Raw genomic sequence first — 10,583 nt, 5'->3', positions numbered from 1 at the left:
CTCAAATTCAGCAGGTTGACGAGGGTGGGAAGGCAGCCAGGCACACCCAGCTCTCCAAGGCAGTAAAATGATCCCTCTTTTGCCCTTGGGCTAAGCCCAGCTTTTCTAACAGATAAAAGGAGAAGCAGGCAGGAGGACTCGCTCACTTCCCTGGTCTCCAGCACAGCTTCCCTGAGCTTTTGAAGGGTAGGGGATACTGAAAACATCCTCAGAGCAGCCATGTCCCGGTCCGTGAGTTTCAGCTCTCGCTCTGTGGCCGTCCCAGGGATCAGCCAAATGCGGGTCAGCACCGTCTCCTCGACCCGTGGACTAGGAGGGGGTGCCAGCTTAGGCAGGACAGGTGGCTTTGGCAGCTACAGCCTCTACAACCTCGGCTCCGCCAACAAGCGGATCTCCCTTGGAGGTGGCAGCTCCTACAGCAGTCACTCTGGATACAGCTACGGAGGCATGGGATTCGGTGGGGCGCTCAGCCCCGGCGGCATTCAGGAGGTCACCATCAACCAGAACCTCCTGGTGCCCCTGAATCTGGAGATTGACCCCAATATCCAGCGGGTGCGCACGGAGGAGAAGGAGCAAATCAAGACACTCAACAACAAATTCGCCTCCTTCATTGACAAGGTGAGGTGTTGGGAAGACTGATAGCCAGGTGGACACTGCTTAAAAGCAGGTCTGACCCAAAGCTCGCTTAACCCAGTGGGGGATTCACAAATGGGCTGAGGATCAGGTCCTCAAGAGCATGGTGTGATTTGCCTACTGCAATCCAATAACTTATTAAAGCCCTCCTTGCATTGCCGTCAGTACAGGGTTTTGCCCTGCTTAGGCCAGCTTTGTACCCTCTTTATTTAGCTGGTATTGCCCATAATGTGGGTGCAGGCTTTAAAGATCAAATCTGCACCCAAGCACAGCAGCACCAAATTCAGGGAGGAGGGTGCCTCTTGGAGAGGAATCATCCCAGTAGAACAGATCTTGACATCAGTCGGAGCTTGCTGTGTTTGTTTGCACTGCCCTGTACCTCTGTTGTTTTACTGTCTTGCGCTAATTGATCCTATGTCCTGTGTAAACTTCAGCTCTGGCATCCTCAAAATGCAAGGAATCCAGACCTGGAGTAATTGGCTGACTCTGAGGTCTGCGGATGGCTTCTGTCAAGCATCAGGCAAGCAGAAGCTGCTTATCTTTAATTCATACAAAGCCTTAAAGTCATAAGCCGAGCCCCGGAGTAGCAGTGCTCCCTCCTGGTCTTTATCACCCTCCAGATTTTAGGTGCTTCCTATGAGCGATATGAATTCTTCAGATACCATCCTCAGCCTGTCCTTCCCCTGGGATCCCAACTCTGTAGTGTGAGCCCCCCCTTCCTCCCACTTTCACAAATGACCCCTTGGTTGCTTTCCAGGTCCGGTCCCTGGAGCAGCAAAACAAAATGCTGGAGACCAAATGGAGCCTCCTCCAGGACCAGAAGACTGCCCGGAGTAACATTGCTCCCATGTTTGAGACGTACATCAACAACCTGCGACGTCAGCTGGATGGGTTGCTGAATGACAAAGGGCGTTTGGAGGGCGAACTGAAGAACATGCAGGATCTTGTTGAGGATTTCAAGGCCAAGTAACGTATAATCTTCCCATCTAACGGTGTAGTTGAGCTGGCAGGTTGGTCAGTAGATTGGCAGAGATGTCCCCAGCTTTTCCGCTAGGGAGGGAGATTTTTTTCCAGCCATGAGTTAGGGGTCTAGTCCAGGGAAGCTGCCTGGATTCTTCCGGCCTAGATCGCTCATTGTTCCTGGCACCTTGTTCCCATGTGGTCTTCAGTGGCTGCATCCTCTCGGCTTTGCTTTGGGGCCTCTGGCTTCGTACTTTGGGTTGGCCGTGCTCATTCAGGTGTGTAGGAACCCCTTGGGAGCGCAGCAGGTTGGCAGGTGGTGGGTGAGCTCTCCTTGTTCTGTGGGTAGGTAATGGAGCAGGTCACCTGCAATTTTTAAGTGACTTTTCAGTCCAAATCGTGTCGCTTGGGAGGAGTCCCATGAAGAAAGTAGCCTTTGTCCCAGCTGGTGCCCAACCCAGCTGTGCAGGGGAATGCCTATTAAAAAAAAAAAGGAAAGAAAAGAGGGAGTTGGCAAACTGGATCAAGCAGGAACTGAAAACAAACAGATCTGATAATCCCCAGGGTGTGTTTAGGGAAAGTCAATAGCCAGCGCTTCCCAAGGAGGTGCGTGGTAATGATGTTCCCCCAGCCCTGCTCAGTTATTTCTACTCTGTGCTCGTCCACAGTTGTACTTTGCGTCTCTGCAAGGCAGCAGCAAGGAGCTGGTTTGCACCCAGAGGAACTAAGCTCTGAATTTAGTTGCATGTCACATGAATGCAAGGTGCACAGGCGCGTATGTATTCCTCCAGCTTACAGGGCCGTGTAAAACCAAACCCTGTATGTGTTAAGAGAAGGGAAGCAGGAATTAGGAGCCTAAGATGCTAGTGCAGCAGAGGGAGTGAGGATGTAGTAACTGGAGTTCAGAACCTGCTTCTCCCCATTTATATGAAGAAATCTCATCTTCTAAGTAGCATACCTAAAGCCTGACTAGCTCTTTCTGTCTTTGTTGCCTCTTTTTCATATGTCCCATTTACACAGTAATTCTCGGTTTACATCTGGGGTAAGGGAGGAGATTTATATGCACGAGGCTCCAGGGGATGAGATTCAGTCCCTTATTCCGTAACTGCATTGAGTAAGGGTGTGTTCAAAGGAAGCAGGGGTAGGAGCAGGCTGCGTTCGCGCTGTCCACGTGGCTTGGTGCGGAGCATGCCAAGGTGTGGCAGTGCACTGAGCTTCCCCAGGCGTCCTCGGGAGCTAATGGAGAATATTGAAGGATTTGGCAGTCCGTTGACCAGCTTGGTGGAGCTTTCCCCAGGAAATGAGGAATCTGTCAAACCATTCTAGAATAATTCAGTCTTTCTACCTGTCTCGGATTACCCGTTCTGTGCTGCAGGCTGTGCATATGCAGCGCGATCATGTAATTTCCAGGTCATACATTGCTCTGCAATAGCAACGGATGCAGTTCATTGACTTCAAAAGGGACAAGGTCCATTTGTGCCAGTGTGGATGGGCAAGGTTCCAGTGTGGAGCAGAAGGGGAAGTACGTGAAGGATGTTGAAAGTGAAGTAGCTCATGCTTTGGAAGGCAAATTACAGCGCTAGCCATGCAGGGGCTGTGTAAATAAACAGCAGTGTTCTAACTGTGGCAACAGCAGTTCCGAAACAGCCAGAGAAAGTGGCTCCTGCTCTGTTCCTTGGATGACTTCCAGCATTCCTATAGCAGATTCTTGCTGTTTGCTTCGGCAGGTTGGCTGATGCGGAATGGTGCAAGGCAGGCTCTGAGAGCCAGGCTTGCGAGTGGCACAAGTCAGTGAACTCCCATAAAGTCAATGGAGCGTGATTTTTATCTGCTGAGGAGCTAGCTCGTTACATCTAAAGCTGAACACCCAAGGAAGGGATGTAGCCAATATTAGAAGTCTGTGTGACTTTGAAGCATAACCACTTTGTGCAGAGTGAGAATAATTATACCCAGCTCTTACCGGGACAGCGGCGTGTGATTGACACCTGCAAAACGTTCTCAACTGTCTGTAATAAGGAGGTGCACGGTGAAAGCGGCATGAGCAGGCGCTTTGATCAGCATAGAGGAATTTGTTGAATCTCCTTGCATCCCTTCTGCATTTGTATTTGCTCTCTCAAGGGGCAAGTGAAAAAGCTGAGAGCCTCGGGACATAGACTGCCATCCTGCAGCTGTCCGTGACTGAGGATAAGGAGCAGAAATCTTAAGTGCAGTGAATTTTGACGAATGTGGGAAAGCATGGGTGAGAAAAGCTTTCCAGGTTAGTGGTCGTGGTGGTTTGAACCAGAGCAGCTTTCAGGCATCAGCTCATCTAAACAGTACCCTGGAACTGTGGCATGCAGCTGGTACCTCTTGTGCAAATAATACACGTGCTGCAGGGGTACAGCAAACCTCTGCCTGCGGCTGGCTTGCTTGGGGAAGTCATAGGCTTTGCCGAGGTGGTTCACGAAGAGAGAAACGGAGGGAGAGAGAAGGGAATCGGGGTAACTGTTCACTGTGACATTTCTTCCTTTTACCCAGGCGCTAACTTCACACCAATCCCTTTTTTTTTCTGGCAGATATGAAGATGAAATCAACAAGCGCACGGCAGCAGAGAACGAGTTTGTGGTGCTCAAGAAGGTGCGTGCCATGGATATCACCTGGGACTGGTCATATACGTTTGCAGCCCTTCTACCCCCTTTGCCCCTACACTCTCTTTGCTACAGCTGTGCCTAGAGACCTGCAGGTGGAGAATTACAGCTCTCAGGTCTGGCTGAAGGCTGCCTCTGTGTAGGCACTGAAGTCTCTATAGGAAGCCAGGAAGGAGTGCCAGATCCCATGGATATCATCGATTATGGCTATATCTATCTTTGGGACATTTCCTAAGGCCTCCCCTGACTGTCCGAACTGACAGTGGACTTGCAAACACAGGTCCAGGGGACACTACAGAACATAGGGGATCCTGCGCACCAGCAATATTTAGTACACTGATAGATAATTTTTAGGCCATGGGGGGTTGTTGGGCAGATGCACGTGGAGAGCAGACAGCTTGGGGAACTCGATGGGCTCATGGCTGCTTTTGAAGCCATCAAAGGCTGGGTGGACTTAGTCATCAAAGCTACGGCAGTCTCAGTGGATTATCGCTCTTTTTTAGGATGTGGATGCCACCTACATGAACAAAGTGGAGCTGGAGGCAAAGGTGGATGCGCTGACAGATGAGATTAACTTCCTGAGGTCTCTCTATGAAGCGGTAAGGTCCTTTTGTGGCTGCTGAAGTGTAGCACCACCGGTGGGTGAAGAATAGGGAATGGTGACTGAGAAAATGAATGTGCTGTTTCCAGAGACAAGAAGGGTGATGGAGACGTGGAGTCTTCCCTTGCATAAGCAGAAATAAGCCTGCAAGTAAAGTGCACGTCCTGTGAATTGTCACAGTGATTTTTCTCCCTGTCTGGGATGTGAGATGGATTTATTGCAAATGTAGTCAGGACATGTGTTATTTTTGTGATGCTGTTAGTGTGAAAACAAGGAAAACCAGTGTATCATAGCCAGTGCTGTAGTGCCGGTGTGTGCTTGTGTGCTGTGTGAGAGAAAGAAAGGCAAGCTCCTTGTCCCAGATGCCTTTATCTTACCCATTACTTGCAAGACAAGAGTTTGATTGAACTGGACACCTTGCATCTTTGGGCGAGGTGGTGGAATTTGGCCCTCGCTTTGCTGTGAAGCTGATGCTCAAGTTTCTCGGACTGGCATTACATGCTGGGTTCTTAGCGCAGGAGAGGGGTAAACTAATGTTGCTGTTAAAATGCGGGTGATAAGAGGTAGCTCCATTTCTGCTGTTGTTTGTTACTGTGTCCTTTGCAAGGCTGATGTGATTCAGTTGCTTTCCTTCTAGTTAATGTTTTGATTGAATTCTTCTTATCTGCCTCCCTTTCCCATTTCTTCTCGGATTCTCTCTTTAATTGGCTTCCAAAAGAGAGGCCCTTAAAAATCAGTGATTAATGGTATTGTTTTTAATGCAATTGGCAGGAACTTCACGAGCTGCAGGCCCAGATTTCTGACACCTCTGTGGTGCTCTCTATGGATAACAGTCGAAACCTGGACCTGGACAGCATCATCGCAGAGGTCAAAGCACAGTATGAGGAGATTGCCAACAGGAGCCGGGCAGAGGCTGAGTCCTGGTATCAAAGCAAGGTGAGTTATGGGCGAGAGAAAGGCAGTTACAGCTTCTGTTACTACACATATCCTGCGTGTCATGAGTGGGAGAGATTTTAGCTGGCTAATTGACTGCCAGCCTGACTCCATCCCTTTCTCTTATACCGTTCTGTGTCACAGTACGAGGCACTGCAGGTCACTGCTGGGAAACATGGAGATGACCTGCGCAACACGAAGAATGAGATCACAGAGATAAACCGAATGATCCAGAGGCTGCAGAGTGAAATCGAAAATGCGAAGGCCCAGGTAAGGAGCTGCACTTGTTCTGCTGCTGCAGAGCAGTGGATTTAGCAGCAAGAAGTGTGCCAGGGATCTGGGTGCACCACAACGTCTGTAGAAGCAGTTTGGGGGTGGTTGCAATGCTCGCCTCAAAAGATGTCAGTTCTGCTGGAGGGAGAAACTGTGCTGTGAGCAATGAAATACTGAGAGGCAGCTGAACTATAGGTGAGAACAAGTTCGCCAGCGACCTGGGAGCGCAGCAGGGGAGTGATGCAGAGCCGTTTCCAAAGGGCAAGGCTGCATGTGGCCTCCCTCCCAGCCACCCGCATTCCTTGTACCCTTTTGCTTCTGGGATCTTTGTCCACTCCCTTTTAGCAGAAGGGAACACCATGTTTGGGCACATAAAAGAATTTTTCAGCTGTACGGGAGTTCTGTTTGCTTTCTCCAGGGGCCGTTATCACTTCATGAAATGGCTGGTGAAAGCCAGACCAGTGAGTGGTTCAGACCATGTTCGGGTCTGAAGACTGGCTGTGAATAACCAGGGTGCACAAAGCTGGAGATAAGCCATTGTGATTCATCCACTTGTGTTTATTTGGTTTCAGGGCAGGGAGGCTTCAACACACACTTCCAAGCAAAGAGCTGACCCAGTGCAGCTCCCTTGAATAATGAATGAGAGTATAAAGCACTCGTGTTCATTGTGAGCCCTTCCTGCCAAACATGGGGCTTTTTTGGAGGTGCAGGGGACACAGCTGAGGGTGCGTTAGAGTGCCAGCTTGATGTGGCCCCACAGGGATGCTTTTGGGGTAGCTCTGTGTTGTTTTTTTAACTGCAGGTCTGCTCGAGTCCATGCTTGCCTCACATCAAAGCTCGCTGGAGACCAATTGGCTCTGAACAAGCTCTGGGGCACAATAGGAGGGAAAACCTGAGCTTGCATTAACCCTAAGTGTTGTGCTGTTGTGTGCAGTGTGGGTGGGCTGAGAAGCTGAGGATCACCTAAAGAAAGTCTTCCAAAAATGTAGCCAGTGGAGAGAAATAGGGTCTGCCTTTCAGAAGAACGTATCTTGGGATGAGATGAGCTCTCTTTGCAGGCTGATCTCCATCCAATGCCCAAAAAAATGCGTAGGCATGAATTTCTAGTGATCTAAGTTGAGCAGATGGCTCCAGGGCTCTGCAGATACACAGAGATGGTCTGGCCAGTAGATGTCAGGAGTCCATGGGCAATGGTGTCTTCCACCAAGGAGGCGAGATGCCCACTGACGTACCCTGCTCCGTCCCTGCAGCGTGCCAAGCTGGAGGCAGCCATTACTGAAGCCGAGGAACGTGGTGAGTTGGCTGTCAAAAATGCCAAGACAAAGCTGGAGGAGCTGGAGGCTGCCCTGCAGAAGGCGAAGCAGGACATGGCCCGGCAGCTCCGTGAGTACCAGGAGCTCATGAACATCAAGCTGGCCCTGGACATCGAGATCGCAACCTACAGGAAGCTGCTGGAGGGCGAGGAGAGCAGGTGGGTGCAACCTGTGGGTTTTACGTGAGGAAGGGTCCACCCTTTGTTCCCTTTGGGGACATTGTGAGGGCCCAATTCCAATTTCTGGAAGGAAATAGAGAAGAGAAAACCTTGCATTTTAAACTGGTTTTTGGTCCTGAAAATGCTTTGGCTGAAGAGTCAAACTGGCAAGTTCTGGGGAAAACGTGGTACTTTTGGTGAAAATACGCAAAGAAGAAAGAAGTTGTTTTCCATTCTATGTTCAGTGCTGTGACAGAAAATTTCTAAGTGGCTCAAATCCCCGTGGAATTAGGGCAGAGCTTCCGTGGTCTTTCAGCCCGCCCCAGGTGATAACAGAGCTTGTGAATGTAGGGCCGGAACAAAGCGCTGGATGGCACACTTATCTTGTCTGAATTATTTACAACAGCAGTAATAACTCACTGCCATTGTCTTCATCCTCAGCGCCGAGGCCCTGGGGGAACACTGAGTAATGCAGAGTCTAACCCGTCCTCTTCCTTTTTGCCTTTGTGTTTTTCTTCTCCAACAGGTTGGCTGGTGATGGAGTTGGCAACGTCAACATCTGTGAGTTGATTTTATTATTTGTAATAGTTACATATAGCCATATGCCTATAGAAAATGTAGGTGGGGACCAGCTGGGTCTGCGTGCAGGAGCCTCATCGTGCCCTGCCTTAGCTTCTGCAACCCAGTTACCCCCCTTCTTAAATGGGAGCCCCCCGAGACAGAAGTCGATGGTGCTGTTGGCTCCATGGCAGACTTCAGCTCTAACTCATCTGTATGAACTTTAACTGGGGGGAACAGTGATCTTTCTTTCCTCCTATTTTTGTACGGAGAAAAATGTACTGATGAGAAAAGGCATTGCCTGGATTGGAAGTTAGTGCAGAGGTGACGTTAGAGGGTGTCTTTCCAGCTTGGGAAGCGTTGCCTACTCACCTTGCCTGGGCATCGGGCAGATGCTGGTGTCTCGGAGACGCTGTCTACAGCTCTAAACCAGTGGCTTGACTTTTCATCCACTTAATTGCCACTGCTAGCTGGTGAACCACATGCCCACAGGCTCTTTGGTGCACCAAGAGATGAGCTGAATGTGTTTATGATATGGGGTTCTCCATGCCGCAGGGGGTCCTGAGCCGGGCTGATGGAGTAGGAGATGGGCTGCTCAACCCTCACATGCGTCTGGCTTAGCACAGAAAATAAATGCTCTGGGCCAAAACGTAACAAGAGATTGGTACCCTGGGCCCTGTGTTTTGCAGGAGATTGTAAAGAGTTTTTATCTGGTTGCTGCAATTTAAAAATGCCCTTTTTGTGAGGGTGCCAAACTGGGTTCGAAGTTCCCTAACACTCATGTTTGGTTTGCTTCTCTCTGTGCCGCAGCCGTGGTCAGCTCCAGCAGTGGAGGTGGCTATGCCGGTTCCAGTGGATTTCTGGGAGGAGGAATCGGAGGAGGCCTTAGCCTGGGAGCAGGCATGGGCAGTGGGGTGCTCGGCTTCTCCTCTGGAGGTGGCTCCAAATCCTACAGCATCACCACAACCTCATCCAGCAGGAGAAGCTTCAAGAAGTAACTACAGGAACGGGGATCAGCGGTACCCATTACGTGGGAGGAGGGAAACCATAGAAAGAAAAGTTTTGTTGCCTTTTATAGGACAAGTTGGCTGCAAAATTTCTGCAGTGATGAATGAATTGGAATAAGACATACCAGAGTACCTGACCCTGCCACATCACGCCTAAGGCTTGATCCTGCACTGTTGAACTCAGTGGGAACCTTTCCACTGAGAGCAGGTTCAAGCCTGTAGGGTGAAATTTATCCAGTGAAGCAGGCGGTATAATGCTTTTGTTACTTGTGTGCTTGGTACCCCCTGCTCAGGGCTGGATTTCACCCTTTGAAGGTCAAAGCAATCATTTGAGTGGCAAGCTATTCCACAGTTCTGCTGTGGTTTTGCAAGAGACCAGAAGATTATCTCCCTCTTAATATGATTTGGAAGACTTTATTCCCTTAGGCTCCTCAGAAAATGCCAACCCTTGTTAAGATTTCAGCCTGGGTTTGTTTTCTTAAAGTATACCAAGAAGAAAACAGTGAAACTGTGTTTGGTTTCTCCTTATTTTCTTTGGAAATAGGCTCAGAAATGGAATTCAACAGTTCTCCTCTGAATGAAGCTGATTTCTTACCAAAGGCAATGCAGACAGATTTACTTCCAGGTTCTTTATAGCGAAGTAACTCATAAACAAGTTTCCCCACCCATTCCCTCTCCTTAAAAGAAGCCCAAAGCTTAAGGGATGTGAAGTTGCTTAAAATTATAAGTAGCACGCTAAAATGGGAGATAACATTCCCCATCCTTGGGCGTCTCTGTTTACCAGCCTATATTTCAAAGCATATCTAGTGATATCTGGTGTCCTTACTACAGCTAGGGAAAAAGCGTGTTTTGTTGATGCATCATTACAATAACGACTTGTTCCTGCCAAAATGTGTCTTCAACTTAAACATGCCAAGGAAAATAGTTAGGTTGTTACTGCAGTAAGAAGAATTGTTGGATAAATAACTCAAAGCAACTGCACAGAATTGTTGTATTACGTGCTCAGCCATGTCCTAGCAGTGTGTCTTTAGTTGACGTTTTATACCTTTGTGATCTGAGACCTTGTCATGAGGCCATTAATAAAGTTTCCCTATTGTGTGCTGCTTCAGTCCCAGCCGAGTTCCTTGCCTGTGCAGCCCTGGATGCTCAGGAGCTCTGGAAAACACCCGGTGTTATCCCCTTCCCCCTGTCTCCAGAGCCTGCTCCAGGCCGTGTCCCCTGGAGCAGTGCCACGCTGCGGTCAGGGTCAGGATTTAGGGTTTGCTGCCTGCCCAGTCTTTCATTCCTGGGTGACTTTTACCCATCTGCTTTGCACTGAGTCTGGGCAGCGGGCTGATGGGACTGCTTTTGTTCAAGCGCTTGGCTTCAGCCCAGCCCCAGACTGACGCTGACTGAGACCATCTTCCTCTGCTGAGCCAAGACGAGCTAAACATTGGAGGAGACACCTCTCTTGCAGACGGCCGAAGCTTGGAGAGGTGAATCTGGGCCTTGCTGCATGAGGACAACTCAGTCCTGCTCCT

General features: G+C 49.5%; 1 protein-coding gene across 1 annotated transcript; it reads left to right on the top strand.

Annotated features, from left to right (window-relative positions):
* Positions 1 to 219: 219 nt before the first annotated feature.
* On the top strand, positions 220 to 10,171 carry LOC104019193 (keratin, type II cytoskeletal cochleal). The gene is made up of 9 exons (XM_009472419.2): positions 220 to 618; positions 1,391 to 1,599; positions 4,149 to 4,209; positions 4,724 to 4,819; positions 5,593 to 5,757; positions 5,899 to 6,024; positions 7,278 to 7,498; positions 8,025 to 8,059; positions 8,867 to 10,171. Exons 1-9 carry the CDS (start codon positions 220 to 222, stop codon positions 9,052 to 9,054), a joined length of 1,500 nt encoding a protein of 499 aa, XP_009470694.1. The 3' UTR covers positions 9,055 to 10,171.
* Positions 10,172 to 10,583: the final 412 nt, after the last annotated feature.

The sequence above is a fragment of the Nipponia nippon genome, unplaced genomic scaffold (genome assembly GCF_047370975.1).
Source record: "Nipponia nippon isolate SJK-2023a ecotype South Korea unplaced genomic scaffold, ASM4737097v1 scaffold_35, whole genome shotgun sequence".
Lineage (NCBI taxonomy): Eukaryota > Metazoa > Chordata > Aves > Pelecaniformes > Threskiornithidae > Nipponia > Nipponia nippon.
The sequence above is the reverse complement of the archived record's forward strand: the minus strand, read 5'-3'. Positions and strand labels throughout refer to the sequence as shown.

Coding starts and splice junctions, on each gene's coding strand:
- LOC104019193 (XM_009472419.2), top strand. CDS start 220: ATGTCCCGGTCCGTGAGTTTCAGCTCTCGCTCTGTGGCCGTCCCAGGG. Junction 4,210..4,723: donor AGTTTGTGGTGCTCAAGAAG/GTGCGTGCCATG, acceptor GCTCTTTTTTAG/GATGTGGATGCCACCTACAT. Junction 7,499..8,024: donor CTGGAGGGCGAGGAGAGCAG/GTGGGTGCAACC, acceptor CTTCTCCAACAG/GTTGGCTGGTGATGGAGTTG.